This window comes from Vulpes vulpes, chromosome 2 (genome assembly GCF_048418805.1).
Source record: "Vulpes vulpes isolate BD-2025 chromosome 2, VulVul3, whole genome shotgun sequence".
NCBI lineage: Eukaryota > Metazoa > Chordata > Mammalia > Carnivora > Canidae > Vulpes > Vulpes vulpes.
Genome location: NC_132781.1, coordinates 76,248,491 through 76,268,171, shown reverse-complemented (window position 1 = coordinate 76,268,171; position 19,681 = coordinate 76,248,491). Strand labels below are relative to the sequence as shown.

Genomic DNA, 19,681 nt, shown 5'->3' with positions numbered 1-19,681 from the left:
AACCCTGAGATCGAGAATGGGGACATTTGTATGGACATGCCTTATACTCCTAAATCTTCAGATTTTTTTCATCTTCTATGCCGATAGTCTCTTTCCTCCTGATAAAGGAAAACAGTCTCTCCTTGTCCAGAAATTCTGCAAATATATCTGAGGCAAGTGCTTCCTAATCTTATTTCCCTCAATATCCACCCCTATTGCTCTCATTACCTCAAGCCAGTAACAATGGTCAGACCTCAGTTACAATCTATATAGGGGATTGCAATCCCTGCTCTAAGGATAAGTAGACCAGGATTTCTCAATCTCAGCCCTTGTGACATTTGGGCTAGATAATTCTTTGCTATGGAGGATTGTCCTGTGATTGTAGATTCTAGCAGAACCCTTCTAATAATGTCTAATAACCAAAAATGTCTCCAGACATTACCAAATGTCCCCCTAGATATAGAACTGGTATAGACTAACTCTTAAAGAATTGCAGGACTGCTACAAGATACTGATTTGAACCAGGGGAATATCTGTGAGAGTGAATATTTAGAGTGTTAAACCAAAGGTTGTAAGGCTGAATAGGGGAGAATTTATATCATAGGGCCATTCATCTGTGATTCTGGATTTAATGTTTTGGCAAAGACACATGGAGTCAGTTTTGACACACAACCTTGATGTCTTCATAAAGCTTGGATATGATGATGGCCTGTGCTAAATGAGATGTTTGAACAATTTTGAATGAATATTGAGAAAGGAATCAGAAGACAGAAATAGAAATGTTAGAATGAATTGATCATGAGACTAAAGAACCACCACTAGAATGTTTCTCAGAAGTAAGGATGTTAGAATGAACTTGTAAAACTAAAGTGCCCATCACTTGGATATACTGCCACGAGGGCTATGATGCAAGTCAATTAACGCTCAGGTCATTTGTTTGAGCAGATCTAATGATGCTAGAGGGATCTATGATAGATTAAAAAAAAAACACTTTGAAATTTCTGGAAAGTCCCTGATAAAAGAGTTGCAGTACAGGTCCTTCATGTTCTGCAAGGCCAGAGAACCAGTCACTGGAAAAACTAAAGGTATTTTTTTCAAAGATTTTATTTATTTATTCATGAGACACACTGAGAGGCAGAGACATAGGCAGAGGGAGAAGCAGGCTCCCTATGGGGAGCCTGACGCAGGACTCAGTCCCAGGACTCCGAGATCACAACCTGAGTCAAAGGCAGACTCATAGAGTCTGCATAGAATCAGATCTACCACGTCATAAGCACATGGATATAGCAGGAATGTATGAAGGATGGAAATGGTATGGGCTCGAGCCTGAGCAGATCCAGGAGACACAAGCAAACCACATGACTGGGTAAATTCAACCCCTGGCACTTCTACAGCACAATCCACTAATATTGAAATATCACACATCGTTCAGAGGCAGCCAGGTTCATAAAAGTAGTGGAATGGCTTGCTACAAACCCAGTTAATATGTCTGCTTGGGATTGAGGTGTTCTCCTACAAGATGTGGTAAATGCTCAAAACCAACCAATAAAGAGTATCCCTAAACAGTTAAAGACATGGCTCTAGAAACCCAAGCATTGGAAAAGGATTGGCCCATCTTATCAGTGAGTCACTTATAGATTTATGTTTCCTGACTCTCAAATTTAGGTTTTGCTAGATAATAATACTTAGTTCTCCAGGCCTTGGGTGGAGGGATATTTCCAGCAGAATACACAGCATGGAATTCAGTGACCTTAAAATTCTATTACTTGATCACTTTGGGCTCCATTCTCGCCTTCAGTGGGCAGTTTTGAGACTCATCTCATGAAACTTCTCAGAAAGTCTTAAGAGATCAAGAAAATATTCAAATATGGTGATGACCAACTCAGTAACACATCATTATATTGCTTCTCTTTCTTCATTGTTTTACTTTCTCTCTCTTACTCTTGCTCCTTAGGGTCAAAGCCCCAAATAAACTACTGTACATAAGCCTTTGTTTTAGTTTCGACTGGAGAAAATCCAAGAGGGGAGAGGGGAGAGAATAATTTTTGACCGAAAGTTGAGATGCCTGATAAGACATGCAAATGCAAATGTTGGGGAGATGGTGTATACACAAATCTGGAGTTCAGGAAAGAAGTCCAGACTTCTAAAATGCAATTCACTAATCCTAGCCTTGAAGAGGGCCACAAACATACAGTTGTTAATTTACAAAAAAAAAAAAAAAAAAAAAAAAAAAAAACAGGACAAAATAGCACATGCAATTGTCACATAAATAGTGTCCACAGTAAGAGTTCTAGTACTGGGCACAAAAGGCCAAATGAGTCTTTTTAAAGATAGTACTATATATAGATCCTGCTCTTAAAAGGAAAATCATTTAATGAAATTGAAAAGCATTTGAGGTAGCTTTCACTAGAGCATATCAAACTCAGTAGCAAATAGGTCTTTACTAACTCTGATTTTTGGGCAGCCTGGATAGCTCAGCAGTTTAGTGCTGCCTTCAGCCCAGGGCCTGATCCTGGAGACCCGGGATCGAGTCCCACATCTGGCTCCCTGCATGGAACCTGCTTCTTTCTCCCTCTGCCTCTGCCTGTGTCAGTGCCTCTTTCTGTGCCTCTCATGAATAAGTAAATAAAAAATCTAAAAAAAAAAAAAAAAAAAAAAAAAAAACTAACCCTGATGTTTTTCGTACCAAATTACATACTCAGACACTAGAGGATACTTTACACAACTTATTTTTCTCTTTTTCAGTGACCCCATCCCTGATAGAGTGAGTTACTTCCTCTTTTGTAGTCTCTTGTCTACCTTTGTTGTTGGAATTACCTCACCAAACTGTAATTTATCCATGTCTTTAAGTCTGTTCCCCCAAGGAGAGTGTGCCCTCTTCTCAATGGGATCCTTGCATTTGTATCTCCAGCACCTGACACAATGCCTGGTATAGAAGTTGCACTTTGTCCAAAAAAAAAAAAAAAAAGAATGCATACACCTACATAAGATTGTGTTGAGCGGGAGCAAAGAAATCATGCCTTCGAATTCCCAGCACACTTACCTAACCTGTACATCTCGTTGGTCACTTATTTTGTTATCTTATTTTATGTATATTTGTACCTACCAACCTGTGAACTGTTTCAGGGTAGGATTTAGGTCTGAATCACCTCTGCACCTGGATCAAAGTGCCTGGCATAAAACCAGTGCCAGGAATATGGAATACGAATTATTGCAACCATATACGGTTGCAACCAGCAACCTTGGCACCTTTGGTGCTTCTCAAACTTACATGTGCGTAGACGTCATTTTGTTAAGATGCAGATTCAGATTCAATAGATGCGAATATTCAATAGGTCTGCGGAGAGGCTGCAGGATCTAAAAAGCCCTCAGATAGCTGATGCCCTACCAGCTGGTCTGAGGACCACACTTTGACCATCCAGGTGCGTATATCAAGAGTTCTCAATCTTAGCTGCATGTTAGGCTCTTCTCGGAGGATTCTGAGAATACTCTGGGTCCCCACCCCTCGGAAATTCTGATTTAAGTCCTTTAAACTCCCCACGCTGTAAGTAGCAAGGATCTAGAGTTAACAGAGCTTTACATACACAGAAAGAGAAAACACCTAATCGGACCGCTTCTTAAATGAAATTGCAGAAAATATCGGGATAAATGACTCTTCTAAAAAAAAGTAACCTCGCGCCAGCACCAGTATTCCCAGGTGCCAAGTCCGTCTCCGAGCAAGAGCGGCCCCGCCCTCCGTCCTTGACACGCCCCCCGCCCCGCCCCGCCCCGCCCTCGCGAGACCTTGCCCGCCTCGCCCCGCCCACCAGCGCCCCTCCTTCCTCCTCTACGGGGTTGACTTCCGGCGTGGATTTGTCACGTGCCCGGAAACGGGAAGTGGTGGCGGAACGGCTCGGTTGACGGGCTCATCCTTGTAGCGGTGGCCGCCCCGGCCCTGCCCGGTGTCTGTCTTGGAGGACCTGCCTCGGCACAGCCGGGCTCGGTCCGGCCTTGCGGTAAGCCTTGGGCCGTGGCTGCCCCGTAGTCCCGGCGGCGGCGGACCCATTAGCACCCAGGCGGGCGCCGAGGTCTGAGGCGGCGCCTCGGCCGCTCTGCTGGCTCCGCGGCCGGGTGGGGTACCCCTCTCTCCGCGGTCTGGGTCAGGCGCACAGCCCGTTAGGAGCATCCACCACCTCCTTGCTGTCCGGGCGGCTGGGAGAGCAGTCCTCACACATCCCTTCCCGGTTTCACCCATAAGAACCAAGATTTAATTTGTGCAAAACGGCCCTGATCTTTTTTTGCTCTCTGGCGTGGGCCAGGAGAGGAGGGCGTGACGATGCCTTCTTCATAGTCCAAATCCACATTTTCTTGTAGATCTTGGAAGCGCACTCCCCTGTCCGTGTCACGGCTTCCTCGTCTGCGTGACAATGCTCCGCTTGCCGAGTTGCCTCCATAGCACACGGGGCCCGACCCACGCGGACACTCCCATTGACAAGCTCTTTGTCGCGCAGTGTAATGGTCCCACTGAGGGTTTGTTTTTTTTTTTTTTTAAGATTTTATTTATTCATGAGAATGAGAGCGAGAGAGAGAGAGGCAGAGACACAGGCAGAGGGAGAGGCAGGCTCCATGCAGGGAGCCCGACGCGGGACTCGATCCGGGTCTCCGGGGTCACGCCCTGGGCGGAAGGCGGGCGCTAAACCGCTGAGCCAGCCAGGGAATCCCCGGTCCCACTGAGTTTAAGGAAACGAGAACCAGTGGCTGACTATTTCTGGAACGTGGTCAGACCTGGATTCTTAAACCTGGAAGATAGTTTTAGAGGAGCTGATGACTTATTCACTGACTTACACAAAGGTGCTCTAAAGGCTGGACCCTTAGAACGTAAATGCGACGGAAGCACGATCATCTTATCTTCCTGAGCATGTCTGTCTTATTCACCTCTAATGTAGAACAGTGGGTGATGCTTAGTAGGCATCAGTACTTGCTGAATGAACAAGGGTCGCATCGTGCTTTCCATTATGCCTAACTCCTTTATGAGGTATAACCAGTCCTCTTTTGCTTTATACTTAACCCAACACTCATTGTTGCTTTTGACCCAAGAGGGACCGTGTGGTCAACGTTGACCACTATTATTCATTTGACCAGTTTTTACTATTCAGTTCAGGTTATCTCAAGGGGTATTTGCTGAGTACCTTCTTTTTTTTTTTAAGATTTTATTTATTTATTCATGATATATATGTAGAGAGAGGCAGGCTCCATGCAGGGAGCCGGACGTGGGACTCGATCCCGGGTCTCCAGGATCACACCCTGTGCCAAAGGCAGGTGCTAAACCACCGTGCCACCCAGGGATCCCTGCTGAGTACCTTCTAAGAAATAACACAGAACAATGCTGGAGAACCTCTTCTCTCTCTCTCTCTGTCTCTCTTTCTCTCGTTCTTGAGGTCTACGGGCTTATGATCTCATGAACCAGTTGGACAGCAAGTGCTTGATTGTTTAGTAAATACAAAAATTGCTCTAGCAATCAGGAGGAGAGATCAGTTTGGATTAAGATCATTATTGAATCAATTCCACATAAACTATGAAGTGTAATTAGGGTTTGGGTAGATGATACTCCCTGCGTGGAAAAGCACTAAGCAAAGATGTAAAGACTGCAACAAGGAGAGGGCTTGGACTGGAAGATCTGTATTTGGAAACCTTGGGGGAATGTGGAGCAGGGACATATTGTGATGAAAGCTATGTTTAAATATTATGTGTTTATCAAGGATTTGGGGATTGTGGCAACTTGCAAAGAGATAACCAGATACTGAAGTGTTAAATGGATATAGTTGATGTGAACCTGGATTAGTGTGTTAGCAGTGGGAACAGGAAGGAAAGGTAAATTATAGGTAGATGAGAGGAAATTAGCAGAATGTGGCATTAAGATTTCATGTTGACATGGAAGAGGAGAATCAAATATGATCATTTTGAACCTGGACATTTGCTTACAGGTGTGAGAGTTGGAAAGGGGGAATCAGGGAAACTTTCGTTGTCATGTTATTTGTTGCTATCATTTTGCTTAATTTTGAAATGCCTGCTATGTCTTTGCCAATTTCTAGGAATACAAAGATGAATAAGATATGGTACTTTCCTACAAAGAGCTGCTTTTAATGGGGGAGAGAATACAACTAACTAGAAAATATGGTTTGCTACTCTGTTAGAGTAGAGGGGAAATGTTTGAGAAGTATAAAAGAATTATTCTTTTTGTGTGTGTGACTACTTCACAGAAGAGGTGACATTTTAGCAGGATCTTGAAGATTGAGTTGGAATTTCCTAAGGGGAAAAGAATTCCAGGAAAAGGAAATTGCATGAACAAAGCCCAGAGATAGAAAAGTAAAGTGGCCATCATCCAGAGTAGCTTGGACATAGGATAGAGTAGAGCTTTTAATACAGTGTCTAGGCCCTAGAACATATTAAGTGATTAGTAACATAGACACAAAATATTACAATAGGTAGAATGGATGTTGGAATGGGTGAAGATGTAATGAGATGGAGAAAAAAGCAGTTGGGGAAAAATCGTACTTCATGGCTTCCTAATCTTCTGCAGGGTAGATGACAACATCATTTGCTGACACTAGAGTTGGGGATTGAAGAAGATAAAGATCTGCAATACACTGATGGAGAATAGGAAGAGGAGTCATCAAAGGAAATGTTAAAGGGTTACTGAGCAATAGTGAAAGTCTAGCTTTGATCAGATTTAGATATTTGTAATGAATGCAATGAACATATGTATATGGCCTTCTTAAGTGGTGTACGGTAGGTAGCCCACAAGTAGTGGAGGAAAATACAGTTCATGGAGATTGATAAAACATGGTAAACTGGGATCCCTGGGTGGCGCAGCGGTTTGGCGCCTGCCTTTGGCCCAGGGAGCGATCCTGGCGACCCGGGATCGAATCCCACGTCGGGCTCCCGGTGCATGGAGCCTGCTTCTCCCTCTGCCTGTGTTTCTGCCTCTCTCTATCTCTCTGTGACTATCATAAAAAAAAAAAAAAAAAACATGGTAAACTAATCTACAAACAGATAAGATAATTGAAGAAGATAATATGGGTGAAAACTGCCTCCAGGCTAGGTTGGAAAAGAAATTAAGCTGGAGAGGCCAGAGAGAGGATGAGAACAGGAAGGAGGGGGAGGTCAGAACACTGAAGGCCAAGATGAGGTGAGAAAAAGAAATGGAAGTGGGAAGATGTGATTTCTTGTGAGAAAAGCAGTTTTTCAAACTGGGGCAGAAATTGAAGTTTCACAGATTGAGTAAGACATAGGAGATACCTCGTTTCCAAAATTGTCATTGTGTTATAAAAATTCATTCTATGTCTTTTAAAATTCATAATTCCTTCATTTTCCCTAGAAACAGTATTAGAAGTTAATTTCCTAAGCAAGTTCACATTGGAAAATAGTAATGTGTTTGTGTGTGTATATATATACATTATATATACGTACACTTAAAAATAAAGTTGAAAAGAGATTTTTAAAAATATTTAAGTTGACATTTGAAGAAAGACATTGAATTTAGTGAGAAACCTCTTTCTTTATAATAGCTTTATTGAGATATAATTCGTATACTATAAAACTCACCTTCTCAAGTGTATAATTCAATTTTTAATATATTCACAAAGTTTTACAACCATCACTACTATCTAATTCTTTTTTTTTTAAGATTTTATTTATTTATTAATGAGACACACACACACACACACACACACACACACAGGCAGAGACACAGGCTCCATGCAGGGAGCCCGACGTGGGACTCAATCCCCGGTCTCCAGGATCAGGAAGCTGAAGTGAAGGCGGTGCTAACCCGCTGAGCCACCAGGGCTGCCCTACTATCTAATTCAAGGGCATTTTCAGCAACTCAAAAGAAACTCCATACCCATTAATAGCCACCCCCCCTTCCTTCTTTCCCCTAACCCCTAGCAACCGCAAATCATTTTGTCTTTATAGATTTGTCTATTCTGGACATTTCATGTAAACAAAATCATAGAATATGTGGTCTTTTAACTGACTTCTTTCACTTAGCATAATGTTTTCAAATTTCAGTGTTGTACTTCATTCCTTTTTATGGACAAATATTCCTCTGTGGATATACTTCATTTTGTTATATCATTTCATTAGTTGGTGGATATTTGAGTTGTATCTATCTGTCTTTTGGCTATTGGGGATAATGCTGCTATGAACTTTCATGTACAAGTTTTTGTGTGGACATGTATTTTCAGTTCTCTTGAGTATATACCAAGTAATAAAATTGGTGGATCATATGGTAATTTCGTATTTAACTTCTTGAGGAACTGCCAAACTGTTTTTCCAAAGTGGCTGCAGCTTTTTACAATCACCAGCAATGTATGAAAGAGTTTCTTTGGGCAGCCTGGGTGGCTCAGCGGTTTAGAGCCACCTTCAGCCCAGGGCATGATCCTGGACACCCAGGATCGAGTCCCGCATCTGGCTCTCTGCATGGAGCCTGCTTCTCCCTCTGCGTGTGTCTCTTCCTCTTCTCTCTCTCTCTCTCTCTCTCTCTCTGTCTCTCATGAATAAGTAAATAGAATCTTTAAAAAAAAAAAAAAAAGGAGTTTCTTTTTCTCCACATCTTTACCAAAACTTGTCTTTTTAATTTTAGCCATTCCAGTGAATGGCTAAATATATATAAATTCCATATATATATATGTTATATAAAGTTGTAATTATCACATTTGTTTTTGGTTTGCATTTCCCTAGTGGTTAATGATGTTGAGCATCTTTTCATGTACTTATTGGCCATTTGTATATTTTCTTTGGAGAAATGTCTATTCAGATCCTTTGCTCAGTTTTTAATTGGGTTTTTTTTTATTGTTAAGTTGTAAAGAACTCCTTATAGAGGAAATTTATATTTAAATATTGTGCATGGGGCTTTTTTTCTTAAAAAATTTTTGTACCTTAATATTTGGTAGGCACTTCCAAAATTTTTAGAGTTTGATAATGCTGGTTCTCTATAATTTCTTTTCCAAGCATACAGCTTTTTATTTTTATGATGTTGGTTTGTTGATGTATGAAATCATTCTTCCTATGCTTATTAGCCACAAATAAGATCATTTTTTAAATCATAAGTGGAACAATATGAGATAGAATGGTATTGAGAATGATCTTAATATCTATACTCTCAATTTTTTTTTAGCTGATTAAGAATGACAGCAATCAAGCATGCGTTACAAAGAGATATTTTTACACCAAATGATGAACGCCTGCTGAGTATTGTCAATGTCTGCAAAGCAGGAAAAAAGAAAAAGAACTGTTTTTTGTGTGCTACAGGTGGGTATTTAGTTAGCAAAAGCTCGTTTGGCGTTCTTTTAGTGTTTTATTCACCAGGGGACATTTCCTCCTCGTTTTTAGTATTCTCATTGTCTCTGTAATTGGAAAGACTGTTGGGCCAACAAATTCATTTTTTAAATTGCCTTTAATTAAATATCGAGTAGATACTAAAGAATCTATACCGAGTATATAAGGTGTAAAGGCTAACCATACAGCAAACACTCGTGTGCTTACCACCTAATGTAAGAAGAATATTACTATTACTGTTTGTGAAGTGTCCTGTGCACCCTTTCCTAAGCCCTTTCCCTTCCCCCACTCATTAAGAAGTAACTAGTGTCCTGAATTTTGGTTTAGTCTTTCCTTGTTTTTCTTTATCATTTTACTATATATATATTTAATCTCAAATAACATATTGTTTGGTTTCGCATGTCTTTGAAATTTACAGGAATTGAATCACAGTGCATATATCTTTTTGTGACTTTTTCCACTCAGCATTATGTTCATGTTCATGAGTTTTATTTCTGTTTTTTTCATGTAACCATAATTCTTTCATTTTCGCTCCTATGGAGTGTTCTACTCTATGAGAGTTATCAGTTTAATTACACAGTCTACTAATGATGAACATTAGGTTTGTTTTCAGGTTTTACTGTTCAGACAGCACTTCTATGAACATGTTTGTCTTTGTCTCATGTATATAGGCAATAATTTTCGTTTTTTTCAATTTTTAAAAATTTGTTTATTTCAAAGAGAGCGCACACGTGCATGGGCGGGAGGCAGAGGGAGAAGCAGGCTCCTCACTGAGCAGGGAGCTCAATGTGGGGCTCGATCCCAATCCCAGGACCCTGGGATCATGACCTGAGTCAAAGGCAGGTACTTAACTGACTGAGCCACCCAGGGGCCCCTAGGCAAGAATTTTCTATGGTAGATACCTAAATGTGAAATTGCTGGGATATAGGCATAAATGTTCAACACTAATACCAAATTATTTTCAAAAGTAGTCAGGTTGGTTTTCTTTTCTTTTTTTTTTTTTTAAAGATTTTATTTATTTATTCATGAGAGACACACACACAAAGAGAGGCAGAGACACAGGGAGAGGGAGAAGCAGGCTCCATACAGGGAGCCTGAGATGGGACTCGATCCCGGGTCTCCAGGATCATGCCCTGGGCTGAAAGCAGTTAACCGCTGAGCCACCCAGGCGTCCCTTCACATTAGTTTTCAATCCCACAAGCAGTATGTGTTTTGAGTTCTTTTTCTACATCCTAGTAAAAACTTGGTTTTGACACTTAGTTTTGACAGACATAATTGATTCCAACCTGGTGGAAATAATATGTAAAATAATATCTCCTTGTGGTTTTAAATTTTCCTATAAATGATGAAATTGAGCATCTTTTCATGAGTTTATTGGCCATTTGGTTACCTTGTCTTAGTAATTTGCCTTAAAGCCTTTTGCTTATTTCTCTGTTGTATTGGTTGCTCTTTTACAGATTTGTACAAGTTCTATATATTTACCAATTCTGTATTGTTTATATGCCTCCCAGTTTGTGGCTTGTGTATGAGCTTTTTATGAAATTTCTAATTTTAATGAAATCACATTGGTCAGTCTGATCCTATATGGCTTCCAGTTTTTTTATATTATTTAAGACAGATATACCTCCATAGAGAGGTGCCTCTTGGTTGAGCATGCAACTCCTGATCTCAGCTCAGGTTTTCATCACAGGGTTGTGAGTTCAAGCCCCAGCATGGAGCCTACTTAAAAAAAAATAAATATATATATATATATATATATATATATACACACACGCACACGCACACACACACACACACACGCACACACACACACACTTCCCTGGAGTAATAAAAGTATGCTCCTATACCATGTTCTAAAGATTTTATATTTTTGCCATTCACATTTTAGTTTTTGCTTTAGTTTAAAAACTTTAGTTTTTACCTGTGTCCTTGTGATGAAGTATGTATGCCTATTTCTGGGTTCTCCTGTATCTGGCTTTTATTTTGTCTTGTTTTGGTTCTTTATTCTTCTACCTAAATTTTAGAATCCACTTGGCAAGTTCCAGATTCTGTTGGGATTTTAATTAGGATTGTTTTGAATTGTCGTTCAGTTCAAAGAGAACTTGCATTTTCATGATATTGGGTCTTCTTGTCCATGGACATAGTGCAGTTCTCCATTTATCTAGGTCTTCAATAAGTTTTACAATTTTAAAGACTTTCAATAAGTTACATAGTTTCAAAGGTTTTACACATATGTTGTATTTATTCCTAAATTTTTTGATACTATAATAAATAATAAATTATTAGTATTAATACATTTTAAAGACTTTAATTTTTTTATAGCAGTTTAGGTTTACAACAAAGTAGGGGAAGTACACAGATGTCCTATATATCCCCTGCCCCCACGTATGTGTAGCCTCCTCCTTTATCAATATTGCTAGCAACAATGACAACAGTTTGTTGCCAAGAATGAACCTATATTAACACATAGTAATCATCCAAAATCCCTAGTTTACCTTAATGTTCACCCTTAGTATTGTGCATGGTATGGTTTTGGACAAATGTATAATGAAATATATCTATCATTGTAATATCATACAGGATATTTTCACTGCCCTAAAAATCCTGTGTGTTCTGCCTATTAATCTGTCTCCAACCTCTACTCTTTTCAACCATTGTTCATTTTACTTGCATGATTCTGCCTTTTCCAGAATGTCACATAGTTGGAATCATACAGTATGTCTGTAGCCTGTTCAGATTGGCTTCTTTCTAGTAGTCTGCATTTGCGTTCCTCCATGCCCTTTCATAGCTTGATAGCCATGAAATAATAATATTCCATGCCTAGATGTATCTCATTTTATCTACTCACCTGCTGTGAAGGATATCTTGATTGTCAATTTAACAATTATGCATAAAACTACTATAAGCACTCGTGTGGATTTTTGCATGGAGCTAAGTTTTCAACTCCTTTGGCTAACTACCAAGGAGTGTGATTGCTGGATCATATGGTAAGAGTATGTTTAGTTTTGTAAGAAATTGCCAAACTTTCTACCAAAGTGGCTGTATCATTTTGCAATGCCACCAGCAATGCTTCAGAGTTTCTGTTGCTCCACATTTTTGTCAGCATTTGGTGTTGTCAGGTCCTGGAAATTGGCCATACTAATAGGTGTATAATCATCTTATTTGTTATCTATATATTTTCTTTAGGAAATGTCTGTTAAAATTTTTGGCTATTTTTTAATTAGGTTTTTTTTTTTTTCTTATTGTTGAGTTTTAAGAGTCCTTTTGTATAGGGGTACCTGGATGGCACAGTCAGTTAAGCATCCAACTCTTGGTTTTAGCTCAGGTTGTGATCTTAAAGTTGTGAGATGGAGCCCTGAGTTCATCATGGAGTCTGCTTAAGACTCTCTTTCTCTGCTCCTTCCCCACTACATGCATGCTCCCTCTCTCTCTCTCTCAAATAAATAAATCTTAAAAAAAAAAAAAAAAAAAGAGTATGGGACACCTGGGTGGCTCAGCAGTTGGGCAACTGCCTTTGGCTCAGGGCATCATCCTAGGTCCAGGATCAAGTCCTGCATCAGGTTCCCTGCAAGGAGCCTGCTTATGTCTCTGCCTCTCTGTGTTTCTCTCATGAATAAATAAATAAAATCATTTTTTTAGAAAAAGTCCTTTGTACATTTTAGGTAACATTCCTTCATTAGATGTGTCTTTGGCAAATATTTTCTTGCAGTCTGGCTTGTGTTCTAATTCTCTTGATGTCTTTTGCAGAGCAGAAGCTTTTAGTTTTTTGAACATAAATACGTTTTAAAAATCATTTCTTGTTAGAATCTAGAAATACAATTGGTTTTTTATATGCATTTCTATATCAATCTTGCTAAACTTTCTTATTAATTCTAATAATTTGTCCATAGACTCTTTGTAAATAGTGATATTTTCTTCCTTCCTTTATAGTCTTTATATTTTTTATTTGTTTTTGTTGCTTTAGTCTGCTGGCTAGGACTGTCAATATAGTGTTGATCTCAAAGGGAATGGCTTCACTTTTTAATGGCAATGGTTTTTTTGTAGCTATCCTCTACAATGCTAAAGGAAGTTCCCTTCTGTTCCTGACTTTTTACTTTTTTTCTTTTTGGTTTTTTACCATTGAATGAGTGTTCAATTTTATCAAATACTTTTTCAAATCATTGAGATTATCATGTAGTTTTCTTAATTTGTTGGTGGTGATTGCACTTGGTTTTTAGAATGATAGATTGAGTTTTTTTTTTTTAAGATTTTATTTATTCATGAGAGACACAGAAAGAGAGGCAGAGACATAGGCAGAGGAAGAAGTAGGCTCCCCACTGGGAGCCTGATGCAGGACTCGATCCCAGGACCCCAGGATCCCGACCTGAGCCAAAGGCAAACACACCACCGCTGAGCCACCCAGGCACCCCTGTAAATTGAGTTCTTGGAATAACCCAACTCAATCATGATGTGCCATATGCCATCAATTATAGTATATATTATTATTTTATGTACCACTCAAAAAAATACTGTGGTATTGCATCAGTTGTTAAGACATATTCTCATTTCATAGATCTGAAAAGGTGGAAAAAAATATCCATCTCAGAATACTATCTTTTGTATATGCCCTTGGATTAAGTTTGCCAATGCAGTGTTTGTTTGTAGTTATTTGTATATTTGTAGTTATAAGAGTTTCCCCCGTGTTCATTAGTGACATGGTCCTGCAATTTTCTTTTGTACACTCTCTTTGGCTCTACAACCAAAATCATAAAGTAAGTTGGGAATGTTCCCTTGTTTTCTGTAGAGTGGAATAGTAATGTATGTTTGGAATGTTTCTTTGGAAAGCTTGGCAAAACATACCAGTAAAACTGCATTGGACTAGGTTTTTGGGAAGAGATTTTTCACTTACTAATGCAATTTCTTTAATAGGTTATAGAATTTTTCCATATTTTCTATTAAGTCAGTTTTGGTAAGTTTTAAATTTTTTTTTGTTTTTATTTTTTTAGAGATTCAACCACTTCATCTAAAATTTTAAATGTTCTGGCATTCACTCCAATCCATCTACTATTCTGCTGCCAGAGTAATTTTTAGAAACAAATTAGAACATGTCATTTCCCTAATTAAAATCCTCTAAGAGCACCCCCAACAAGCGCATACAGGCCCTTTGTGATCTGAACTTTCATCGTTTTTGGTAACTTCATTTCCATCCACTTTCTGGCATGTACAATTCATATTGCACTACTAATCGCTGTTCTCTGAGATGGTGCTAGGCTCTTTCAAGCCACTTGGCTTCACATTAGTCAGTCATTCTTTAGAGTAGTTTTCATCTACCTCATGCAATTCTTTCAGAACTGGTCTGAAGTTTTACTTCTCAAGGAACCTGCCTCTGACCCAGTTGTCTGATTTAGATGTTCCCTTTGATGCTCTGTGCATTCCTCAATCATAACACATATTAGGAAATACTACTTCTGTTCTAAATCATGTACAGGCACCTGACAACGACATTTGCCATGAGTGGATGAATGGATGAAGAATAAGTGAGTAATATTCCTAATGAAAGTGTGTTTTACTCAACAGTGACAACTGAACGCCCTGTGCAGGTGAAGATGGTCAAAGTCAAGAAATCTGATAAAGGAGATTTCTACAAAAGGCAGATTGCTTGGCTCCTTCGAGACCTTGCTGTGGTAGATGCCAAAGATGCTATTAAAGTATGTTTTTCTTAGTTCTTTGACCTGTGTCCAGAAAGTGTCTTTCATTTTATAACATAATATTATGTCTTTTAGGATGATCTAAACTTTTTATTTTATAATTCTCTGCTTTACCAACTAACCAAGAATTAGTCTAAAGTGTATTATTAAACCTTCTATTCTCCCACTCTTTAATCTCAAGCTACTAAAATAAATCTGTATGTGTGTTTGTTTCATTGTTTTGGAGGGCGGTTTTGAGCCATAGTTATGTTTGTGCACAAGTTATGTACATTAGAGCAAAATAACTCTATATTTCTGTATTTAGGTTGGGTATATTTTGTATAAAATCCTTATACATATTTTAAAGTATTATGAGTAGTTTTTTTTTTTTTAAACCTTCATTGTTTTGGTAAAACCTGGTTCAAAATCATGTGCAATACTCTAACCAAAGTGAGTCTTCCTTAGTTTGTCTTCACAAATTAATGTAGAATCATCAGCTAAGGCAACCAGGCTGGCCTGTTGAGGCCATGGTTTCATATTTGTGGCTCAAGTAAAGGAAGTGATGGTGAGTTACACACCTTATTTTAAGGAACTTAAAGAATAAGATATAAGAATGTAAACATTACAATTTTCACTGAAGCCACACTCCAACTTGAAGAAGGTTGAAAAATGTAGTAATCATGTTAAAGGACCACGTTTATTTCTGACAAGTCAAAGCTTTTTTCACAGCAATACCCTTTTTTCAAAGAAATCAAGTAGAGCTCCTCTGGTGAAATTAGCTGCTCCTTCCCCTTAGCCTCTCTAACACTGCCCCTCTCCTTCCTCCACAGGCATGTTTTGCATCACACCCATTGGTGATAGGGCTGATAGCAAGGTTTGCATTACCTAACTGCAAGGACCCTTTGATTTAACCCTTCAAGTCTCACACATTTATTTAAAAGGTACAAAGAAGTAAAAGCTACCTCTGTAGAGCATCCAATAAAGTAGAAGTCTGACTTTACCCTGACCCTGGTACAAACCTCTGGGGATCTAAAAGCTGGACAAAATGACAGGCAGTTGAGTAAAATATTTTCAAATGAAGCAAAAACAGCTTTAGGAAAGCTTTGCACATCTAGAATATGCAATTCAGAATTCAGATTTTAACAAATGTAGAGAATGCCTTTCTCTGGGCATTCTGGGCCATTGATTTATCCCTAAGGAGCACCCAAAACACTTTAATAAATTATTTAATAAATTCTGTTACCAGGGGAAAAGATCAAGAGTAGAGACTTTTTTGGTAGGTTTCCGTTTAAGAAAAAATACTGTAAGGGCTTTTTAGAAATGCGTCTTTATTAAAGAGCCTTTTCCCTTCAATAGTTATGCACTTTATAACCCCATTGACTTGCATAATTCACTAACATTGCTGATGCTTATTTAAATGCTTTCTCACAGCTGACGCCTCATTGCTAGCTTTCTTAATGGATTTTTTTTCATATTATATAGGCACCTTGGCGTGTGTACACTATATATGGATATAAAACATAAAATTTTTATACATAGCCTAACATTAGCCATTTAGTGTCACACATTGATTTGTGTGAGTGTTGCCACTGGAGCACTCAGCTTCTTTTACGGCATTATGGGAAATATTCCCAAGGAAGAGATAATTTCCCATCAAGTTTTAGATTAGTTGCCAATACTCTTAGTTTTTTTATAAGTAATAATGCAATTACCTCTTTATTGTAAATGCAGATTTTTAATCTTTTGATGTTTCTGTTCTGCTTATTGAGCTAATTAGTAGTTCCATGCTACCATAATATTATTTTACCAGGTCAAGTCCTGATCCCTAAATTATCCCAGCTCTTTACAGTGAATGTCTGATATAATTTCCCTTACCCTTAAGGCATTCATTTACATTTTGTCCCCCCTAAATGATATTTTGAATTAATTGGATATATTATTAGCCTTTCGTAGAACATTAAGAATGTTTGAACCTATTTTTAATTCCTTGGATGTGAAGAAAAGCATACATCCATAGGTTTTCATTTTTTAGATAGCAGTCAAGTGATCCTACATTCACTTGGGAAATATCATCCTGATATGAAATCACTGCTGCAGTGTGACTTAAGAGGCAGCATACTGCACTTCTCCCACAGGTTGAGCTTCTTTGTCATTCAAAAGACAAGCATTTTTTATTTTTGAGGCACCTTTAATCATTCTCTGATTTCAGAATTGAAAACAGAATCAGTCCCTGCTTTTACTTCATTTGTTCTTGGAAACTACACTAGGAAGTAGATTGTATTTTTTTCTCATATGTTATAATAAGAAGCTTACTAAGGAGTTAGTGTCAGATCACAGTTATGAATAATAGTGCATTATCAAAGAAGATGTATAACTTTAAAACCCCATAGGCAATTTATTTTTTTTTCCCCCATAGGCAATTTAAAAAGAAAAATTAGGTCCACATGAAAACTGGAGACCATTGTCATCTTAGAGACCAGGAAGCTGGGACACAAAGCTTTTACCTAGATATCCTATACTTCTACTCATATACTTAAGGGACATAGGAAGGAAATTACTGAAACATTGTGTTTTTTTTTTTTTTTAATCCAGCTTCTTTTGGGAGATAAAGTTTTTCCTATACATTGAATTCTCTGAACCATTCTCTGTAAGTCATTTAGCTGATTTTTAGTGGGTTGTTTTTAAGAACAGCTTCAACTTCTTTTCATTTTATAGAAATATAGACTTCATAATAATGAAAAAGGGATAAGATCAAAAACAGTATCTTTTGTATATTTTTATTTCAGGAAAATCCTGAATTTGATTTACATTTTGAAAAAATATATAAATGGGTTGCCAGCAGCACTGCTGAAAAGAATGCATTTATTTCATGCATTTGGAAATTGAATCAGCGATATCTCCGGAAGAAAATTGATTTTGTCAATGTTAGTTCACAGCTCCTGGAAGGTAAAGTTAAATAAAAATGCTAATGTAAAATCAAGTATATCTAAAGTGAATATATAATTTGACATTACTCAAAATGATTAGAACACTGATTCACCTTATATTGCAAAGGAGTTGAAAAGTAATTTTTCTTAATGTAGGACTGATACTTGTTCGTTATAGAAATTTATATATTAAATAAATAAAAATCACTTATAAACTTAATCCTCAGGGATGATTGCTGTTAATGTTTTGTTAGATAGTCCTCTAGTCTTTTTTTCTATGCATATTTAAATCCCTTAAAAAATAAATTCACATTCTGTTTTCTAACATACTTTTTCTTATAATGAACATTTTTCATGTTATTAAATACTTACCCTAACATTATTTTTAGTGGTACCATAGTATTCCTTTTTTTTTTTTTTTTAAGACTTTACTTATTTATTCATGAGAGACACAGAGAATGAGAGGCAGAGACACAGGCAGAGGGAGAAGCAGGCTCCATGCAGGGAGCCTGACGTGGGTCTCGATCCCAAGTCTCCAGGATCACATCCCCTGGGCTGCAGGCGGTGCTAAACCGCTGCGCCACCGGGGCTGCCCAGTACCATAGTATTCCATTATATGAATATACCTTAATTTATTTAACTAATCATTTATTTTAAAATTTCTGTCTTTGCTTATTTTAAATAATTTTGACATGAATATCCTTGTGGTTGTATTTTTGTACAGAGTGTAAGTATAGTGGTTAAGAACATCAGGTCAGACTGCTTAAGTTCAAATCCTGGCTTTGTCACTTACCAGCTATATGATCTTGAGTGATTCTATGTTTCAGTTTTCTTTATCTCAGAAATAGAGATAATTAGTAGTATCCACTCCATAGGGTTGTTGTGAGGACAATTAAATTAAATATGAATGTGACAAGAACAATGCCAGGTGTATAGTAAGTACTTAATAAATATTAGCTCCTATTATCAGAATAAAATCTTTAGATATGAAGTTAAATAAGATATTTGTGATCAGTGTACCTTCAGGGATGTTACTATGGATTATTTTGTGTTACAAGATGAAAATTACTGTTATTCATTAAAAATATACAATGGGATTTTATTCTTTTAAAATTTCTTTTATGAAGACATAAACATCGTAAGAAAATGGTCTGTATGCCTTGTGGATACACTTTGTGTTGTATTCTTGGTCCCAAAGAAAGCAGTTGAAATAAGAGCTAGTATGCAGATGAAGAGTTATTGTTCCTCTTTATTAATTAAAAAAAAAACAGATTTATTCCAAATAACATATATTAGAAAGAAAACTTAGATTTGTCCTAAGTTACATATTGGCTTTTTTTTTTTTTAAGATCTTATTTATTTATTCATGAGAGAGACAGAGAGAAGCAGAGACATAGGCAGAGGGAGAAGCCGGCTCTTCGAGGGGAGCCAGATGTGGGACTCGATCTCTAGGCTCTGGGACCATGCCCTGAGCTGAAGGTAGACACTCAACCGTTGAGCCACCCAGGCATTCCATATATTAGCATTTTAAAATAGGAGCTTCATTTTGTTCGGTTGAAACATCTGAAATAGCCAATATTCAACCATTTTGACCTATAAGAATGGCCATTTCAGATGCTTCAAGCTATTCATTTACTTAGCTACCTGACTCTGTCCTTTTTCTATTCTATTTTACTTAATCCTTTTCTGTTTGCCTGTGAATATTTCCCTCAATTATAGTATTCCTTCCCAACACTTAGTAGTTAGTAAACCGTTATTGGTTTCAGATTTGATGTTTGAAACTGGCAGAGG

The 19,681-nt window shown here is 37.9% G+C and overlaps 1 protein-coding gene across 8 annotated transcripts in view; it reads left to right on the top strand.

Moving 5' to 3' along the window:
• Positions 1-3,749: 3,749 nt before the first annotated feature.
• Positions 3,750-19,681, top strand: part of EXOC1 (exocyst complex component 1) — a 60,313-nt gene continuing 44,381 nt past the window's right edge. For 4 of the 8 annotated variants that reach the window (XM_026003590.2, XM_026003587.2, XM_026003586.2 and 1 more), the window contains exons 1-4: positions 3,810-3,974; positions 9,137-9,270; positions 14,854-14,984; positions 17,750-17,909. In XM_026003590.2, the coding sequence (XP_025859375.1) occupies positions 9,147-9,270; positions 14,854-14,984; positions 17,750-17,909 (415 nt within the window). In that variant the 5' untranslated portion in view covers positions 3,810-3,974; positions 9,137-9,146. Of the gene's footprint in view, positions 3,975-9,136; positions 9,271-14,853; positions 14,985-17,749; positions 17,910-19,681 lie in introns of all 8 variants that reach the window. The other 4 variants (XM_026003588.2, XM_026003589.2, XM_072748950.1 and 1 more) reach the window with 4 other exon arrangements.